Here is a 20,239-nt window from a genome sequence, read left to right as displayed (position 1 = left end):
AATGCAGTTTTGTTTTAATTAAAATTCAAAAATTGACAATTTTAATGCAGCTTCAAAATATCAATGGCAAAATCCTGTGCTGCTTTTTGTTCGATAATAATCTAAATTGTCGATATGAAAAATATTTGAATTATCGGAAAAGGTAATTCAAACAATTGAACGTGCAATATTAAAACTGTGACAAGTAATAAAACGCGTGATCTCGATAGATAACTATATAGTTACGTATAGAAGATTTCGATCATACGGCGTAAAATTATGCCATGTTCACTCGAAACGATAGAGCGCGAAATACAATAGGCACAATATATTCTCTTTGAAATATATAGAACATTGAAAAATAAATCGATAAAATTATGTCGGTTTTACGATTTATCAATTGATATGTCATTGCATAAAATTACAAAAAAAAAAAAAAAAAAAAAAAATCATTTGCCGAAACCCGGGATTGAACCGGGGACATTTAGATCTTCAGTCTAACGCTCTCCCAACTGAGCTATTTCGGCTCGTACGATTACACCTTCACTCTGCCGTTCTTTGACAATCACGCTAGGTACATCATTGCGATTGTATTGTGTACCGTTACACTATAATTTTTTCTTGCATATGTGCGGATAGAGATCTTCGTCCATCTTCTTCAATTTCATTGTTAATCTGCCACATATGCAATCTCGATTTTGTGCCGGGGACACATGGAACGCGACAAGTAGCGGGCTGTCATTTTGCAATTTCTACGAATATTCGCAAAGTTTAGCGTTGTGCGATACAATAAAACAACAAAGATGCGACGATCGATGATAAATTGCAACCAAGTGCAAACTCAAGTGATAACGGAAGGTCGTTGGATAGAGGAGGATCCGCTACCCCATTCCAGCAAGCACGTAGTGCTCGTTATTCCTGGGAATCCGGGTGTTCCGCGATTCTATGAGGGGTTCATCAAGGCGCTCAACTCGAGATTAACTCTCGACACACCTGTGTGGGTCATCGGACACGCTGGACACGTCCAACCGCCGGACAACTTGGAGATTGCTATGCCCGGTGACGAGAAATGGGCAGAATGCTATAGTTTGCAAGCGCAGATTCAACACAAGGTACATTTGAGACATCTCTCTCTTCAGCCGCTTCATAAATTAATTTACCAATATATAATATCTTTAATATTATGGTATATGACTTATAATATTGTGTTTTTCTTTGCAGATAGAATTCATAAAAAAGTACATTTCAGAGGATGCGCAGCTACATCTTATTGGACATTCCATAGGTGCCTGGTTCGTGCTCAATTTATTGAAGAATAATGACGTTAACAGAAGGATAAAGAGATGTTATATGTTGTTTCCTACGATAGAATATATGGCAGAGAGCCGTAATGGGATTTTCTTTTGTACCTGTGTGCGTTTCTTTGCATATCTATCATTGTTATAATATGTTTTTCAAATGTACGAATGATCGCGAGTATCTTCTCTTTTTCACAGGTATCGCGCATTGCACCAGTATTGATTTTCCTATCTTGGATCTTCACAAGAATGTTTCCAGTCTCTCTACAATCATTAATGATACGTATTTTTGGTATATTTTGGGGTGTTCCAGCCAGATCCATCAAAGCTGTTCAGGAAATGTTGAATCCAAAGGCCTTAGACAAAATAATCAATCTTGCCAGAGAAGAAATGAAGTATGTCAAAGAAGCTGATCATGAGACTATATCAAAATATACTGATAAGCTTTGGTTTTATTATGGTACCAATGACGGTTGGACTCCAACGAAATACTATAAAAATATGATATCGAAACATCCTAATCTGAATGCTCAATTGTGCCAACGTGGTTTCCAACATTCCTTTGTACTGAAAAATGACATGGACATAGGACACATTGTAGGCGATCTCATTAATGAAGATTCGAAACATTGATGTCTTATATTTGAATTGCATTTAATAATTACATTTATTTTTCACTTCAATTTTTTTGATATTTTTGGGGATACCGGTGTATATTATTGTTTTTTTTAAATTATTGTTTGTTATTATTTTATATTTATTGTTATTATTTTATATGACTGGGATTGTTATATTCATACGAGAATACATCAAGAATTTTTTTTTAATTATACAAAAAAAAATGAACATATACACAATACAATGCTCAATTTATATTGTATCAAAAATGATTGAAATTTTGCAATAAAATGTTAGTACGAAAGAATATATTGATATATTATTAGCATTAAAATATTAGCAGGCATTTATGATATTCCTAATGATTTTCAATTGTATTTAGCGCCATTTAGGCAACCTTAGAGATATGTATAAGACCGATATTACATTTGTCGTACGACAAATTTTTTTAAGTATATTGATTGGCTGCAAAATAGAAACTTTTTCGAGTCTTTAGATATTAGCTAATCAATGCGCTTAAAAAGTTTGTCCTACGACAAATGTAAAAAGTTGAAAGCAATGCAAATATCTTCTATACGTTATATTTAAAAATTAGGAAAAAAATTATTGAGAAAATTATTGTATTTATTTAAGAAAATTTATTTTATTTTATATGCATACACAGTGTTTTTATATACATATAAAAATACTTTAATTGTAATTTATTATCTCTGTAGTATATACTAGAATGACAAAACATCACGTGCAACTAATAAATCCATAATATTTCTCCTAATAATTTTGATCCACAATGTATTTAGCACGGACATGCACCAATCACCGTTCGTTTTACCATGGCGTCTGGCCATGTAGTTCGGCCGGCTCTGAAATGAATCTAGATGGCGCCACTATACTAGATGTTACCAAGAACAATAGCGCGGCCCCTGCCAGGCTTCTCTCTGATATATGTACATGAAAAAGACAATTTTATTCTCTATTTAATATTCATTTCTATCAATACGATTTCAATTTAATCTTGATTAATTTGCAACATCAAAATTTAATGGTATAAAAAAAAAGAGAAAATAAGAGTGGAGTTTCCTTCTCTCTCGGCACGCATGCGCAATGACGTTCAGTGGAGCATTATCTGGCGCAACTGGACGCTGACCATCCTTCTTCTTCTCCATTTTCTTTCGTTAGAAAGAGAGACGAAGGAATCGTATATATATATCGTCTTTCTCTTTCTACGTATGCTTCAAATCTGGAACATCTCGCGCTCGGTCTGCGCTTTTCTTCTTTATGCTTTATTTTTACGGTGTCGGTGGTTAGGTCGTATCTTGCGTCCAAGCTCACATCGAACGGCATCGCGTACTTGACAGGTTGTTGTCTGTGATTGTTTGGATTCTCGGTGTTCCTTGGGTCTCATTCTCAGTTGTCGGTCGTCGTTGAGTCAGTTCGATCCTAGTCTTTCGCAGGCGGCACGTGATATAACCGACTACCGAGCGGCTGACGCGCTACCAAGTCTAAGAACATCGAAATGTTGCGCCATACAGGAGCATTCTTGCTGATTTGCCTGCACGCAGGCTACGTTTACGGTAAGAGAATATGAAATCATTCCATATAGAAACTGATTGAGAGGGCGAAGGGGAGTGGCTCTGTTGTGTATTCCACACACACACAAAAAAAAAAAAAAAAAGCTTTGTTCTCGTAGCCGCCCTACGTCACGTTTTCTGCGAAATGATATACATAGTCGGATAGATCTATGTCGGAGAAAAAAATTTGAAAGAGGATGAATAGATGAAAGGAACAGAAGAGAACGAAAAAAAAAAAAAAAAAAAAAAAATTCTCATCGCGCACGCATACATGATGTGTGCCACGATGGACGAGGGGAGAAAGATAAAAAAGTGTATTCTAATAAAAAATAAAATTATCATTATATATATATGTACATATCGCTAATTCTCGTAGCGCGCTTCGCATTTTATGATAGAAATTTATTTATTGTTAATCGTTACAATTTTTATATTAACGTATAAACAAAACGTAAGTAATTATAAAAATATTTTTGGATCTAAATTAAACCATTTCTCGCGTTGTCTTTCGTTTTTTTTTTCGCGAACCTCGCGAAATCCGATCCCGCGAAATCGCGTACGTTGTTTCAGACGCACAGTCAAACACATACATGGAAGGAAAAAAAAAAAAAAAAAAAACAATTGATATTAATAAATGATCCGTCAAATCTTTAAATCTTTAAATTATATAGATCGTAGACCTATTTAAGGTAGATTGATAATAAATGCTTATCAACTATTCAGATCTATATTTAACTGAAATCTCGTTTGAATTCTTCGATAGTTATGTTTCTTTTCTAATTTTTTTTTACTAATTACATTTACCTAATCTACACTTTCTTTATAAAATAGATCGAAAATAATATTGAGAATTTTTTTTTTTTTTTTTAAATAGCTTTAATAGCTTTTTTTTAATAGCTTTTAGAAATAATCTCATTATTTCTCGATATTCATCGGATAAAGAAATGATTTACAATATGTCATTTCGCATACATTTACGGGATTGTTACAGTATTAAAGAAGCAGAAATAATTGTTCTATTTATGAGAATGACTCCAACAATAAAGTGTTGTGTCTCATTTGTATGAGAGATAAGATAGAGTAGATGCTTCCTGTGCGAATGGTTTTCTTAATGTTCCTTTTCGAGGAAACGTTGTCGATTAATGTTGCTTATAAAACCATAATTGTTTTGATACAATTTGATCGATCGGAGTTTTTCACAATGCCCGAACGCTATCGCCTAACAATCGACTGTATTTATTCGGCGATAATCGGGAAATTAAATCACACGAATATTATCATCCTATTAATCAACTCCCATTCGCTTTAATTTTGTTCCTTGAATTTTTTTTTTTTTCCGTATTTAATTGGCCTGGGCTGACCTTAATGAGAGGCGGGTCAAAATAATCCGGTTATCTAATATAATAGGTAATTAAATCATGATATAGTATTACCTTGCTCCATGTGTCTTGTTTGGGATCTTTTCGAGAAAATATTCCTTTTCCCAAAAGTATCCCATGTATTTTTCTGGCGGCTCGTTTCAGTCTCGAAGTTTTGAGAATCCTGTCGGATATAGACCAGATGATCAGATAAGGCTCGTTCAGGTAAGGGTAATTCGTTCGCTCGAGAATTGACGAAAATGACTTAAAGTTGAGCGAGGAATCGTTCACGGAGCGAGGTAATACTTGTACAATACCGTAATAAGTTAAAACACGTTAATCGATTACATTTAGCATAACGAGATCCAGCCTATAATGATGCAGAAACGAGAAATTTATCTTACTCGTGCAATTTTCTTTCCCGATTTTCTGTCAACCGTAAGTCGACAGAAAACGGAGGGAATATGCGTTTCATCGAGATCGTATCAGTTGTTATTCAAATTCTCGATAATTGCAATTTAATTTGATATCAATTTCCGCCCATAACTGTTTTCATCGAAAATATTTTCAAATCCGATATTCTATCTAGGGAAAAAAATGATGAAAAATTAGAGAAACTAATTAAATTTGTTCGTGTATTTTTATTTCATTAATATTTGTATTTAATTTGATTTTTTTTTAATGCGCTACATTGAGAGGCACGTCAACTAGTATATAGTAGAAAATTGATCTCTCTTTCTTTGAAAAGTTTATCGAAACTCCAGTAACCGAGCACGGCGAGTTCTATTTCTTCCAAGAAAGAATGCGTCATTGTGAATGTGCATCTAATCTCGCTCACGTATTATATGCATTATAGTTTCGCGTTTACATTTGATAATGTAAATTGTAAACCAATGCGTTCCTGAATTCTTTCGCGCTAGCGACTTTATTACCCAAAGTGCTTCAACCCACAATTTTTACAGCTAGATATCTCGGTAACTAATTATTAAAATATTAATCAAATATATTAAATAGATAAATAAAATAATTATTAATATATTTATTATATATTTAATATATAAATATATATTTTATATCTTAAATATATTTATTATTAATAATATAAAAAATTTTATTTTTATTAATTGTAATCTACTTAAAATTATTGGAAGATTAACGTCTTGTCAGCAATTAGTAACTTATTGTTAGTATGCGCAAAGACGTCTTTATATTTTTAAGAATATCTTGTGCATAAAAAATTATTGTGATGCGTATTGTTTAGAGCTGCTCATTTTTTAGGGATGGACTGTTCCTTTGGCACTAATAAGAACGTATGGGAGAAACCGTTTACTTCATGCCCGGGTTTACTGGATCGGTCCGAGAAATCTTATTGCTGCTTCGATTTAGTCAATGAAAGGACTTATTGTTGCGACATCGAGGAGTTTGCGGTGAAAAACGGGTAAAGTCTTTATAATCTCTCGTAATATACTTTCAGAGTGTTCAAAATAACTCTCTCGTGTCTGATGCTTGCTGCATTAATTCTGGATAATGCTCAATTCCTTAGATGATTTATATAAAGTGCTAAAACAATATATATGCGTGAAACGCTAAAATAATACAAGGATATAATATATATTTATAAAATAATATAATAATATAATATATAATTATCATTTTTGAGTGTCTAATGCGGACATTTAATGCATGTATAATGTTCCTTTACAGACTCGGTATCATCGTTCCTGTGATAATCGTCGCGGCTATAGCAGTTGGATTGATAGTATGTTGTATATCTTGTCTCTGCTGCAGCTGTTGCCCATGGTATCGCCGTCGTCACCAAGGCACCGTCTATGGAAGTAAATCTTTTTCTTGAATTTTTCCCGTATTAACTATGTCATTATTCGCGATTTTTCTTAATATTGAATTTATCATATATTCGATAGTATATAATATTTTTCATTATAAAACGAATGATCAGAGACAGCAGCAATAGTCTTCGTAGAAAAGCACTCTTTAGCACTCTAAGAGCACTCCCCGAACAATTATAAATTACAAATATTTTTACGTGATAAAGATAAATGCAATCGTAACATATTAGTAATAAAACCAAGTATCGACGAATTTTGAATTGGCCAGTAATGGAATCGTCATTCTTTCTAGGATCTAGGGCCATGGCATAATACCATCCCGACACATCCTCCTGCGAAGAGTAATTTGCATGTGTCAGGGTTTGAAAGATCTTTTCACAGTTATTTGTATCCTCTGCTTTTTATGTAACCTCGCATTGAGATAATTCCCATATAGGGAATATAAATTTATACATTCCTTTATATATACTCATATATACATATATATATCGTTAAGCGAATTCTCCTTGTAAGAATGCCCATGTATTGTACTCATGTTTTTATTTTTTTGTAACGACAGTATTACATTACGGCAACAGATTATTTTTCTACTAACAATAAGAGTTATAAAGCTTTTGAGTTTCATTAAATAAAAATAATTTATTCGATAAAAGTATTTTTATATGGAGAACTCGCTCTTAAAGTTTAAAATAGTTCGCACAGTAGAAACCGAGTCTGACATATTCTGAAACTATATTACATCGTGATATTGAATATTTTGTAAAAGATTCGTTTCGATATTTTTGTCGGCTGTATCTCATAGCATTAAGAACCTTCCAAAATGTACCTAATGTACTTACGAAGTGTTCCACATAATTGCCGTATGATAATATATATATAATATAATCATTTTTATTTTATGAAATATTATTTTTTATATAATGGGGAGGGGGGAAGAGTATTATAATATAAATATAAGGTACCACTAAGGTATCACTAAGGACAAACTTGATGGAACATTTTGTATGTAGATTTTATCTTTGATTTCGTTTTACGTGATCGATTCATTTAAATCTTCTCGAGTGCGTCCAAGTAAACATTCCTTGTAATCCTCTATGCTCATTTATTTAACATTAAACTCGCTTGCATTTATAATCTCTAATTGAATATTGTAGTGATAGCATGCAGGTCATGTATTTAATCAAGCATTATAAGATACTAAAAAATATACATTTTTTATAAAATTTTAAATTATTTTATAAATCCAATTCATCGCTCACATTACCATTTATATATATCATTCTTCTCTTTTTAATAAAATATGTTTAACACGGAAAAATAAGAATAAGGATTTTCAATTTTTATCAGTTAGAAGAGAGATTTTTTTTTTAATTCAAAATTAAATTTTGTCAAATTATACATTTTAATTCTTTTTATTTAATTGATTTGAATTTTTAATGCTAATTTGCTTGCTGTCTCTGAAACGGACTTACATATGGTCAGGATCTCTTTGTATTTGTTACAAGAGTACTTGTTACAGAAGTTCAGACACCTGTTGTGCAAGTAATTCAGCCCCAGGCAAATCTTCCACCAAGCTACACTAGTCAAGCAATTCCAAACCAATATATTCCATATCCAACGAGTTCAATAGGTATTTGATCAAAACATTTTTATGTATTATTATTTCGCAAGTTCTTTATAAATTCAAATTTTTTAATAAAACGCCGATTTATACAAGAGATTCGGTACTTTATAATAAGACTAAACTGTTATTTCGCACAGATTTATACTTTAAAAGTCTCTGGACTTTTTTATTATTATTTGGCTAGAAATTGACAGAAAAAAAATGTGTAAATTTTTTTTCAACTTTAGGAATAATCACAGATATAATTATTTCTATTCAATTTTTTAGGAATGTCACAACCCCCGCCGTACAGCACCGAAGTGTACGCTAAACAAGCTCCGTACAACCCCGCATATCCACCACCATCACATCAGTAACAGTCCAGATTATAGTTACCTTGGTTACAATTGTCGATAAAATATTTACAAGATTACTTATCATTGTCCGTGTCATATCAAGGGTAATTCTTATCGAATCTGAGCCCCAATGTCAATACAGAATATATTGTGTTCATTTGACCATCATATAGCACAAACAGAATCATGATTCGTGCGCGTTTCACGCAATGGTCCATTAAGCTACAAATACTCTCGTAAAATTTTTTACAACTTACATAAGTCACGATATGTTCTTGCTAAGACAAATCTTCCTAAGAAGTATTTGATATCTTGATTTTATTATATATTTTTACACATATATTTGTTAAAAATATATCTTCAAAGAATATTTTATAATTAATAAGCCTCGCAAATAGAATACAAATAGAACAAACTTTAATATTCTCAGCAATATAAGAATCTATAACGAAAAAAGAAATATATATTCGGCTCTATTAAACTTTGTACAATACTGAAATATATTATTGTTATCAAATTTGCTATTATATAAGATTAATAAAATACTGAAATATTCTTGGTCTTATTAAATAAAATTATGGTCAATATTAAATAAAATTAATTCCATTGTCACACATGAAATTTATTAAATTAATCGATTCGATTCGAATGTGAGATAACTTATATACATATTATCTTTTTAATTATATGCAAACGTGAAAATCAATTATTATATAAAAAAAGATTACCTTGTTTTCTAAAGATGATACAAGCTGCATCATGTAGATGTAGCAGGTACAGGATTATAGGACGAAATATCTTGAAGAACGTGTACAATATAGCGTGTGTTCATTTAATTCAGTGAAAATCGCATTATTATTCTCTCAATATTTTTGATATACAATAATAATTATTAATTAATTAGGTACAGGAACACTTTAAAGTCCGTGTGATATTGATGATGATCAATTACATATAATTAAAAAAACGTTATCGACCGAATTTATAAATAAACGATAAGAAACGACATACGTCGTTTCTACGATTTTATTGTTTTTTCCTCCGGGTTTCCTATACGTATCACGCGTAGGAAGCGAGCTCCGGCAAATTACGACAAAATCGAACCATCGAATTAAGGGCCACCTGATAAAAAACGGCGAGCATTTTTTTTTTACATTGTACTTTCAATTAAATATGTGTTACAATTTAATCCTTTCAGTCTCAAATTTTAATTTTATATTTTTATTTCAGTAGATCTCTCTTGTTTTAGTTTCTTTGATGCGAATTAGAGATACAGGTCAACTGGATAACGCTATCGTTTTACAAATCGGAAGGATAAATAATAGATTGGGCATCTTTACAGTACTTTGCGATCTCTATCTTAGAATGCGATACATATAAACTTTGATTATGGATGCGTTCGGGGAAACGCTACCGATTAGCGCTAACAGCGTCGTTCTGTTTTTGTTATTTATTGAAAATTGAACAAGAACAGAGCACGCTCATAGCGCTAAAAGCGTGCTCTCTGAACGCAGCCTATATAAGAATGGACTGCATGCCAGTTGCTATATCCCTGTTGTAAAAATGTCGAAATGATATCGATAACACGATTTATATTAAATATATCAAATAATAATATATCGAAATAAAACCATAATGTAATATAATATTAATTAGTATCTTTTGTTTATTTATTAATTAATAAATATAAAAGAATTTGATAAAATATTTGACAGCGATTCGGCTTTCACACGCGGAATATGATTTATCAAAAACCTGTTACATTTGGGAACGCTTATCGCTTGATTTTACAATAGGATAGACAGCTCACTAACAGTCTGTATTTATATAGGCAAAGATTTTAATTTCGAATATATAACAAGAGTCAGAATTTGAGCAACCTAGAGGGATAAGACCAAGGTTGCCCAGTAAAATCATCTTCTAAAAAAAGTTGCATAATGAAACACGCGCGCGATTAGTTTACAAAATAAATATTGCGGTCGAGAATATGAAATTGTAACGTACGTCTGCATCAAAGCAAAATCTCCGGAGTGGAGATTTTTCTTCAACCGAAGACTAAAACCAGATACTTAGCAATCTTCGATAAGACTGAAAGGTTAAATAAACTGTTATGGACGAATCCGCGATATACAAGGCGGACAATTTCAGTCGATACATCAGTGTAGATACAATTTTGAGGGAATATATTAATAATATTGGACACAAAATGTTTCTCCCATCAGGATTGGGCCCCTATACTGCAATTTATAAATATCTTTCAACCTTTTCTCTCTTTCTCTTTCTTAGGCTTATTTCGATCTTACCGTACTAAAAAGGCACATTTATTTCCGCACCTGATAATACATTATTACAATCTAAACGCTAATGATTTTTCTTATTTTTTTTCCATCGGTGTTCGCCGTCCCAATGCCAAAATTACGTGTTTTGGAAACATGTACTGTAAATCGCCATATATATGTTTAGGCTTTATACTTGGTGAGCTTGTTTTGCAATGTCAGATGGATGTGTGACCATGATCAATAATAATAGTGGCAAACAAAATATGGGAGGAAAAAATAAAAAAAAATAAAAAAAATGATTCTCGTAATTTTTTTTTTCAATTTTATATTCTGCACGTTGCACGTCACATCGCGTAGAAACATATTACGTGTATTAAACAAGACGCGCGATGTCTTATTCGTGTAAAATACACGTAATACTTTAGACGCCAATTTATAATTACTCTTTCCTATGTAAGTTTAATGCCTACGCGGACCTTACTAAGGCGATCAATTACGCGATCACTACCTTTGTACAGTCGTTTGGAGAACTATGGGAAGTCTTCGAGAGGAAGAAATTGTTTAGCCGGTCGCAATGTATTCGGTACGATTCGCTGTTATTGCCGTTCTTGCCCAGACTGACCCGTAAAAGTGACGTTGAAACCAGACGGAATTACGGCAAATAATTTTGCTTGGCAAAGTCCGTACCGACATAATGTCGTCGTCTTGTCGTGAAAATCACACTACATACTAATTTATGTACAATAAAGCGCTGTCGCGCACGAGCTGCGTAAATTCGTTGATAAATTAATCTCGAAGAGGGGGGATTAAAAAAAAAGAAAGCTCTTTTTTGCCCAGATATGTGTAAATGACAAAAAATCTGAAGCAGGCAGTAAGAATACAACGTTCTTCCGAGGACATTCGATTGATAGTTTAATATGAGGCCGTTTCTTCTTTTCTTTCTGCAGCGTTTATCTGTGCAACGATATTGCTTGATTCGATAATTTCTTTTTCTATCAATTAAAACTACTTTCTTAGGCAATTATGAAAAATGGAGGCCGCGTGACATGCTTAATATGTGTATATATATATATATATATACACATATAAATACCGAGCGTATTGCTTGCCGGTTGAGTGTTGTGTATGTGTGTGTCGGATCTCTTAGATATTTATTGCGGCACTTTGTTAAAAATCGTGCATATTTTTCTCTCGCTCGGTTTTTTCTATTCAGTCTGTTACTCGAGCGCTTTTACTTGCGCCATCACTTTGCCTTCCCACAATGGTAAAACCTCGGTATCGTCCGTTATCTCTTCCTGTATAACTTTCATATCCAAGTCTTCGCACTCAGTTTTAAAGAAGTATCTGCGATAAAGAAAAAAATTATAAGATTAGTGAAATTAGAGTATAGTAAATATTATTAACAAAATCGCGGTAATGTTATATGTTACCGGTAGCTCCCTTTCTTCGGAAGATACTCCTTAAACTGTTTTAAAGTGACATTGTGACCAGGAATCTTTGTCCTGTATGGGAACTGCTCGTCACAGAAACTGAACACAACAATGGTAAAATCGCCCGCGTCCTGTTTCGGTTTCCTCAACGTGGACTGATTGGACTGAACGTACGGTTGACTCTGTGATGCGGACTCGTACATCTGTTTCGAAACGTTCATAGGTCGTTGCTTGCAACTGGCGCGCACTCTATTTTCCTCTTTTAGTCTCCTACATGTCTCTTCTAATTGAATATCCTACAACATATATACATTTGTAATGCATATACTATCAAGCGCGCGAAGAGAGGAATAAAAGAGAGGAATTTCGATTTACCGTATGAGGTGGTGTTAAAGGTGGCATTCCCGGGTCAGCAACAAACGGTTGAGCAGGTACGCCCATGCTCCATGTTTCTCTGTTTGGTCTTTCTAAAGATCCGCTACGCGAGCCATACCTCTTGCCGTGACGACAACTATGTTTCAGATCCACTTTTTTGTCTGCTTCCTTAAACCGGGGTATCAAACGAATATCTTTATTTATGGAAGGCGGTACGTCACTAACGACGCTCACCCCACTGTCCGTTAATTCTGCCATTGATTTCTTTGTAGCTGATCGTCTTGTCATGTCCGACCTTCGGAATCTTTGTTCATGACCTGCAAACGAGAGAACGTTTTACTTTAGCGGTCACAATTCGGTTTCTACATGTGTAAACGAATCGTTTATTTGATTTACCTTGGAGATAGAGATCCTGCTTGTAGAGGGAATCGGCGTAATCGGATGGCACGGATTTAGATTTGGGCAGATGCGAACCTAGCGAGCTCATGGAACTAGCCCCGACAAGCTCGCTGCCATCCTGGAAATCGTGGATATTACCGCTATCCACTGAGAATGTAGAGTCCACATCTTTTTCTTTCCTCTGCTTGTAAGATCGTGGATAATTGTGCGTAGGACGCCTCCTCTCAGGTGAGAGCCTGGGGGTTCTTGACGGTGTCTGGTCCGACCAGACCCGAGACACATGTTCGTCGAGGATGGCTTGATCACTATCCTCCTCCAAGAACAATTTCTCCTTCGGGGCGTCACCCAGAGTCTTGTGGGTTGCCCCATTCATCGCTTCTAATGACACGTCGTTACCAATGGACATATCGTTTCCCTGTTGCAAGCATTTGTCTAGTTTCTCCTGATTTTTCTGTTCTCGCGCCAGAATCTCTAGTTTCTGCGTGAGCATCTCCGCGAATTGCTCCGCCGGCATCTGTTTCGGGGACGCCATACGCTGGGTTCGCGGGACGACGTGATGCACCATGGATTCGCGATTTATATTCGCGGCTTCTTTGATTGCCCTACTAGATTGCTTCACGTATTGCTTTTTACTTCTCTGTCCGCTGCCCGTTCCGTCGCTGCAGATGATAGTGGCAAATACATACGAATTAGTAATAAAAATATTATTAAGTTAATTTGACGTTAAATAATTTAAAATATTTTAATGCAATTAAGATAAAAATTAAAGACGCTTTCCACTTTTTCTGGCAAAATTAAAAAAATTATGCAAAATTAAAAAAAGAAAACAAAAAACGAAAGGAACTTACATGGATCCATCGTTGAGGGACATATTGTCCACTTCAGTACGTGCATCACTGCTCAAACTCTGAAGCTCAGAATCCTGTCTGGATACTGGATTGTAGGAGGAATATTGTGCGTGCAATCTGGATACGTGCATGTGATATGGACTAGTCCCATGTTGCAAGTAAATGCTACAAGTGCCACGCAAAACAGCAAAACAAAAACAACTAAGTCAACGGCAAATAAAAAACGGGGTTACTTTGCGAAAAGAAAAAAAAGTAGAAATAAAAAAAAATTATATGTAATTGGACAAACTATTAAAAAACATTATTACGGGGAGGGGGAAAAATAGCGAATTTATCTTCCGGCGATGTCAAAATTGCTCGGGAATTGGTGATAATAAAATATAAACTTAAAATTTAATCCAAATTATGCAAGAGTTTCATCGCATCAAGCTTCAAAAAGAAACGATAGCGCTGTTAAGGCATTCATCGCAGGATTGATCTGAAGCGTACTGTACAAAATAACAAATGATATTTCAAGATAAGACTTGGATTTTAAGAAAAGCGTATTATTACCCGGCGTACGCCTCTGGTCTTGGCCGTAAATCCATTGCTCTACTTTGTTGGGTAGCCATCAGGATATCTTTGGTCAATCTTAATTCCCTTAGTTCTCCCGACGTCCCGCCGATCGATTGTGAATTGTGTATAATGTCGACATACTCGCTGTCTTCGTGCACGGTTGGTAGCAGACTCGGTCCGCAAGAGATGGACATCTCGCGACTGCCCGAACTAGAGCTCGGGCAACCGCCCGAATTGGTATTCTGGCAGGATTGAACGTAGTGGAGGTACACGTCGGACTTGAAAAAATTGGGATATGTCGTCTCGTTGATCAGCCGCTCGACTTCCAGCTGCACGATATCGAATACTTTCTGATCGGCACGACCCTCTTTGACCCGCCGATCCGCTTCCTTCATCACATTTTCTGGTATGGTTAGCCGAGATTTGCGAAAAAACCTTTGATGAATGAGCTTCACTAGCTGCGGGATCTTCCCAACATCCACCTGTTGTTTGAGACCCTCGCAGGCAAACCAGAATATGAGCGGATCCAAGTGCCCCTCTTCATCTAGGTATCTCTTGAATAGCTCCAGACCCACCGAATCCTCTAACAGGGAGTGCAGATTGTCCGCCCATCTTTCGTGAGCGGGACGCAAATTGCTCTCCATGGTAGTGGTTCCGCAACAACCCTCCGGCTCGAATCCCAATGGCGCGGAAACATCGCAATCACCGCTGGAGACGTACGGTGTCGCGAAAGAAGAACGCCTAGGTGTCAAAGCGGGACTCTGTGGACGGATCCGGCTGACATAGTTCCCCGTTTCCTCTCCTAAAATTTCCGAAGATTTTATTGAAATAAGTTTCAAAGTATGTTAGTATATTTTCTTTATAAAATAACATATATCAGCATTTAGAATTAATTTGGACATTATTGGGACAACATTCTAAACTTATATGAAGACGATTTCACAACCATAAAAAAAAAAAAGTATCTTTTTTGAAAAGATATTTTTTGTAATTATTTTATAAAGATTCGTTTTTTTTACAAAAAGAAAGTAAGAGTTTTTAGGACTACCATCGCATTTGTAAAAAAAATATAAGCTAACAGTATCACATGGTTTTCTTTTATGTGCATATATCCCCTGCAGTCTTTAATTTAAGTTTGCTTCATCTTACCTGGCACTGGTGGCCGGGGAGAGTTCTCATTGAAGCAACGTGCTTCGTTGTGTCGAGATGCGCTCATCCTATCTATTATGGCCCTCATGTACAATTTTGTTATCTACACTTAATATTCGCCCGCGATGCCTCTTAGAGGACATGGTTAGTCCCAACCTGAAATAAATATAAATCTGACTGTTAAAACATTTTATATTTTTATAACACAATACAATATGTGAATAAAAATATAACTGTCAAGATATTTTATATAACTATAATGAAACAGAAAATATATTCAAACATTCAATTAACTATCTTTATAATTAATAAACTACATTTTGATGGAAAGAAAAATAAAATATGCAAATAAAAGTAAAAAAAGAAAGATTATATGTTCAATATTTCTATTGATAGCAAATGTCTTTACTAAACAAGAAAATAATATAAAGATTTTACTGATTTCATATATAGTTATAGCTCTGCGAACAAGCAGAATTGGTACGTGCTAACAAAGAATGGAAATCTGGGATGTTGGATCGATGGAGCTCTGCGGTGAGTCATATCTCTCAATTAAGCAGCTAAGGGAGGTTTTTCTGTTGTCAGGAACAGTAAGGGTGGAGCGTAGCGAAGGAACTATAGCCCATCTCCTAGCAGGCTGCGCAGAGGGATGCATCTTTGCGTATACATGTATATATGCACACTCCTATTGGTCTGTTGCGCAGACCATTTTGTGTGGTATTGATCCACAAAACCTATAACGCAATCTATTGAATGCTCTTACCAGTCCTGAAAATGTCTATATCTATCTCTCTCTCGCGAGTTTATTATCCTGTATATTACTGAAATCGAGTTCTAATACAGCGGAAAAATATTAATAGGTTTATGAAGTGAGGCAACCTGTGGAAGAAAGGACCATTATATCTTTAGGGTCTACTCTTTGTTACGGCAGAGCATAGAAATGTGGTTCATATGGTCCATAATTTAAGTGGCAAATGTGCAACTATATGTTTGAATAAGGGATATTATTCCTTGTATGGATAATTAATTAAAAATTGTTGTTTTTCCATTACATACAAATTACATTGAAAAACCAAAACTGATATACATGCATTGCATATATATATATATATATAATGGTTAATTATACAAATTCAAAAAGAATTCTTCATATATATTCATATATAGATGTACAAAGTATATAATAAAGTTATATCCCCGACTTGTAACAATTTACAAGTTAATAATTTCGATATTAATATGCTATATCATTATTGTGGAGCTATCGGAGAGAGAAGGAACAATTCTCTAATATGTGTGGAAATTTGATCCCGACCCATACAAGGAAAGAAATATGAAATGAGAAGCTGTCATAGCGAATCATCTCGCTCCACTGCACATTTACCTGAGTCAAAAGAGAAGAATCAGAGTACATACCATCTTAGTGGTGGAATTGAACACAGGCAGTCTTTAAATTTGTTATGTCTACAAGGATCTATTATGATTCTGATAGAAGTGGAGCGATCCTATAAATTGCAAACACCGCAAAAATCTCTTTGTTAGATTGTAAGATTGAGCCTACGATGCCTTCGATGGCACTGCTGGAGGCACACTGAACTAAGGCTGCGTCCTGACCAGGACTGACGCCACATTGATATAGCGACGTGGCAGAGTAGGGGTAGAATCTAGAATCCTTGCGAACTACGTTGACTTTGATTCCCAGTGAGATGACTTGTGGGAAGCACTCTCACGCAATCATTCCTAAAAGAACCAAAACTCTCTAGCTTTTGTCTCTAGTACTAACTGCTTTCATACTTGATTGATTATAAACATATTGTACCATTAAATCAGAATCCTAAAATATACCGCATGGAAAAATTATAAAAGAATAAACACGAAGCGTACATCATCTCACTTGTTGCTGTACAATTACAACTATATATCATACTTATACCCAACTTTGCGTAACATATATAATTCTCCTTTATATATTCATACTATAATCTATCTGCCTCCTAATGTATGTGAGAGGGAAAAAGAAAGATATATATTTATGCCGTACAAATAAATCCTTGGCGACTGCCAAGAAAATTTGAGGATTTCTTCAGACAATCACTTATACGACGACACTCTTACAAACAATGGTGAACGATTATTATCGACAAATTCTTCGGTCTGATTGTATAACCGTACCTCTCTTTCGAGCGAAAGCTGGACCAGTCAAACGCGAGATCCCCCGATGAAAAGGGGAAGAAAAGCGTTTGTCAGCAACGGCGGCCGCGAGGTATTAACTTAAGAGGCTTTCCCGGTCGTATCAATTCTCCCGCGGACATTCTCTCATTGTCTGAGAATATCTCCACGTTCATTCTCGGACGGACGGATTTCTCTCGATTCGGTTCACGAATCTCTCCCTCGTGGCGGCGAGACAACCCGTCCCGCCATAAGATCGTCCTTGCCGGCCGCGTTGTCGTTCGGCTGTCCTTATTCGCCGCTTTTTTCACACAGTCGAACGGCATTTCTCCCCGTTTTCTCTCCCACCACCGGGAAAGCGAACGAAGCCGCGTATCCGATCCCAATGATAACGTTATCAATCGCGGAGATTTTTCAAATCGCGCAATAATATCGATTCGAAACTCAATCCGTTCTCCTCCTCCACCCTCTCGAATCCTTATCAAGTCGGTGTCGCCATCTATCGCGCGATAAATGACGCCGCATATAAAATTCAGTGGCAAATGGAAAAATCTATCTTGCCGATCGTTTGCAAATCTCGCGGGAAGATGCAGGAAAGCGAGTCATTTTTCACTTATGTATGTAAGGTAAATGCGAATTAGCATATCAAATTTACTATTACTAGAATATTAACACGTGTCATTCGAACTGTCAAAACCCAGTTAGCTCTTGCTTGCATGTCATTCTAGTGTCAAACGATGTGCTGCGCTTGCGGGTAACTGGGAGGGCATTTTTTTTTTTGTCAAAGTTCTTTTATTATTTATATCGACAAAACATTAAAATCTCTCTATTAATTACAATCACGCGGTATTTTAAATTTGCCACAGAATTTTATTATTTAATTTACATTATTAAATCGAAGCGTCAACTTTGTTTTACTAAATAATTACGCGAAAAGAAATCACAAATTAAATCAAAATAAAGATTACATCTATATCAGTTTACTGAAACACGAAAAGTAGACAATTTTACCATTACATTCTACATAAATAAATACGAATTAAATATTTAATGCGATGTTAAATTTTTTAAAGACATTGTAATTTCTTTATAATCAATGTCACTCCCTCCCTCAACGCCAATCATACACAAATCCTTTCCCAATCTTCGTTGAGGAAAAACTTGATTCGTATCCTCCCTTAGACTTATTTGCGTAGGGAATATCGATAACTGGAGATATTATAGAATTATAAGATTTAACGAAACTTATTCCCCTCTCCGTCCTTGAGGAGGAGAAGACTCGTCGACGTCCTTCTAATAGTTCACTTTCGCGACTTTTAATTATAAGTTATCGCGCCGTCGAATAATTACATAGAGAATATCATTAGGCAAATATAAATCAAGAGGAGAGAGAGAGCACACGGGGGGGGTGGGGGGAAGGGGAGATGTGCAAATTAAAATTATCATGTTCGCGTCGCGCTAACGAATTACGGACGGTGTTATCTGTGATCTTATATTCCGCCAACAACCACCATCATCATCATCGCCGTCCCATTTAATGACCTTAACCCTCATGCGCTTCCAGAGAACTGAGGAATATATTAACCTTTTCCGGCTCGACGACTCTCGCGTTGCACGCGTTATATCCTTATCTGATTGCGTTTTTCTCTCAATTCATCGCTTTGCGTTCTCTTTGAAGTCGAGGATTAACCGCGAAAGAGATTTTCCTTCGATCGAGATGTGTTATGTGTAAGTGACGCGAAAAAAGCTAGTTCTCTTTATAATTATTTTATTCGCTATGATTCCGCATCATATATATACATTCGCGTTATGGTGTAAAGTCTACAATAATGAATGGAAGATTTCGAATTTTTACATATTTTTTTAATCGTATAATTTTATCATTACGCGGCTTTCTTCGTTCACTTTGGCAAATATGGAAACTATATAAGTAAAGTACTCGCTTTTTGTGTGCAAAAATAATATAGAGAGAGATACGTTATACTAAAATAATAATATACAGGGTGTCCCCAATTTAAATGGCAAAACTTCAAGAGCGTGTAGGGGAATGAAAAACTAAGACGAAAAGTCCTTTAGAGATTGGCTCGTTTTTGCTCCATTTTAGAGAAAATTGTAAAAATTCAATCTCTCATTGTCAGTTGCTCTCTTGAGTCGATTGGCACCGAATAAACTTTCTGCTTCAAGGTTCCATACATATGTGAACACTTGATGTTATCCTTTACGGTGCCAATCAATTCAAGAGAGCGATTAAGAGACCGAATCATAGATGCGGTGCACCAAATATCGCTAGAACAATGTCTAGCTGCAATTAACGAGGTCAGTGCTAGATGTAATGCTCGCATTGCTGCAAGAGGGCAACATCTTGAACAATATCTGCATTAAATAGACGATAACATAAATAAAAT

General features: G+C 35.2%; 3 protein-coding genes and 1 non-coding gene across 10 annotated transcripts in view; 2 read left to right on the top strand and 2 right to left on the bottom strand.

Annotated features, from left to right (window-relative positions):
• Positions 1-433: 433 nt before the first annotated feature.
• Trnaf-gaa (transfer RNA phenylalanine (anticodon GAA)) lies at positions 434-506 on the bottom strand. The gene has a single exon. It is a non-coding gene; the product is annotated as a tRNA-Phe (tRNA).
• A 14-nt stretch (positions 507-520) lies between these two features.
• Positions 521-2,157, top strand: Sturkopf (lipid droplet associated hydrolase sturkopf). Its single transcript, XM_070295655.1, has 3 exons — positions 521-1,091; positions 1,201-1,392; positions 1,476-2,157. Exons 1-3 carry the CDS (start codon positions 783-785, stop codon positions 1,908-1,910), a joined length of 936 nt encoding a protein of 311 aa, XP_070151756.1. The 5' UTR covers positions 521-782; the 3' UTR covers positions 1,911-2,157.
• Positions 2,158-3,175: 1,018 nt separating this feature from the next.
• Positions 3,176-9,131, top strand: LOC138932937 (protein shisa-5). 2 transcript variants are annotated; one of them, XM_070295268.1, is made up of 5 exons: positions 3,176-3,469; positions 6,103-6,262; positions 6,529-6,659; positions 8,194-8,301; positions 8,563-9,131. In XM_070295268.1, exons 1-5 carry the CDS (start codon positions 3,412-3,414, stop codon positions 8,649-8,651), a joined length of 546 nt encoding a protein of 181 aa, XP_070151369.1. In that variant the 5' UTR covers positions 3,176-3,411; the 3' UTR covers positions 8,652-9,131. The 2 variants fall into 2 exon arrangements, with proteins under 2 accessions (XP_070151369.1, XP_070151368.1); XM_070295267.1 differs by having other exon boundaries at positions 3,178-3,469; positions 8,191-8,301; positions 8,563-9,128.
• Positions 9,132-11,851: 2,720 nt separating this feature from the next.
• The window catches only part of Axn (protein axin), a 28,411-nt gene continuing 20,023 nt past the window's right edge, over positions 11,852-20,239 (bottom strand). For 3 of the 6 annotated variants that reach the window (XM_070295260.1, XM_070295264.1, XM_070295261.1), the window contains 7 exons: positions 15,666-15,821; positions 14,514-15,318; positions 13,962-14,126; positions 13,111-13,772; positions 12,715-13,031; positions 12,340-12,635; positions 11,852-12,253 (listed from right to left, as the gene is read on the bottom strand). In XM_070295260.1, the coding sequence (XP_070151361.1) occupies positions 12,127-12,253; positions 12,340-12,635; positions 12,715-13,031; positions 13,111-13,772; positions 13,962-14,126; positions 14,514-15,318; positions 15,666-15,753 (2,460 nt within the window). In that variant the 5' untranslated portion in view covers positions 15,754-15,821 and the 3' untranslated portion in view covers positions 11,852-12,126. Of the gene's footprint in view, positions 12,254-12,339; positions 12,636-12,714; positions 13,032-13,110; positions 13,773-13,961; positions 14,127-14,513; positions 15,319-15,665; positions 15,822-17,081; positions 17,406-17,837; positions 18,312-20,239 lie in introns of those variants that run through there. The other 3 variants (XM_070295263.1, XM_070295262.1, XM_070295266.1) reach the window with 3 other exon arrangements.

Source organism: Polyergus mexicanus, unplaced genomic scaffold (assembly GCF_030449975.1).
Source record: "Polyergus mexicanus isolate NDT 795.1 unplaced genomic scaffold, iyPolMexi1.0 SCAF_5, whole genome shotgun sequence".
NCBI classification, from domain to species: Eukaryota; Metazoa; Arthropoda; class Insecta; order Hymenoptera; family Formicidae; genus Polyergus; species Polyergus mexicanus.
The sequence above is the reverse complement of the archived record's forward strand: the minus strand, read 5'-3'. Positions and strand labels throughout refer to the sequence as shown.

What these genes read in the sequence shown, in the direction of transcription:
- Sturkopf (XM_070295655.1), top strand. Translation starts at nt 783, where the DNA reads ATGCGACGATCGATGATAAATTGCAACCAAGTGCAAACTCAAGTGATA. An exon ending in AAGCGCAGATTCAACACAAG is followed by an intron (nt 1,092 to 1,200) that starts GTACATTTGAGA and finishes TTTTCTTTGCAG; the next exon opens with ATAGAATTCATAAAAAAGTA. An exon ending in GGATTTTCTTTTGTACCTGT is followed by an intron (nt 1,393 to 1,475) that starts GTGCGTTTCTTT and finishes TCTTTTTCACAG; the next exon opens with GTATCGCGCATTGCACCAGT.
- LOC138932937 (XM_070295267.1), top strand. Translation starts at nt 3,412, where the DNA reads ATGTTGCGCCATACAGGAGCATTCTTGCTGATTTGCCTGCACGCAGGC. An exon ending in GAGTTTGCGGTGAAAAACGG is followed by an intron (nt 6,263 to 6,528) that starts GTAAAGTCTTTA and finishes GTTCCTTTACAG; the next exon opens with ACTCGGTATCATCGTTCCTG. An exon ending in CCAAGGCACCGTCTATGGAA is followed by an intron (nt 6,660 to 8,190) that starts GTAAATCTTTTT and finishes TACTTGTTACAG; the next exon opens with AAGTTCAGACACCTGTTGTG.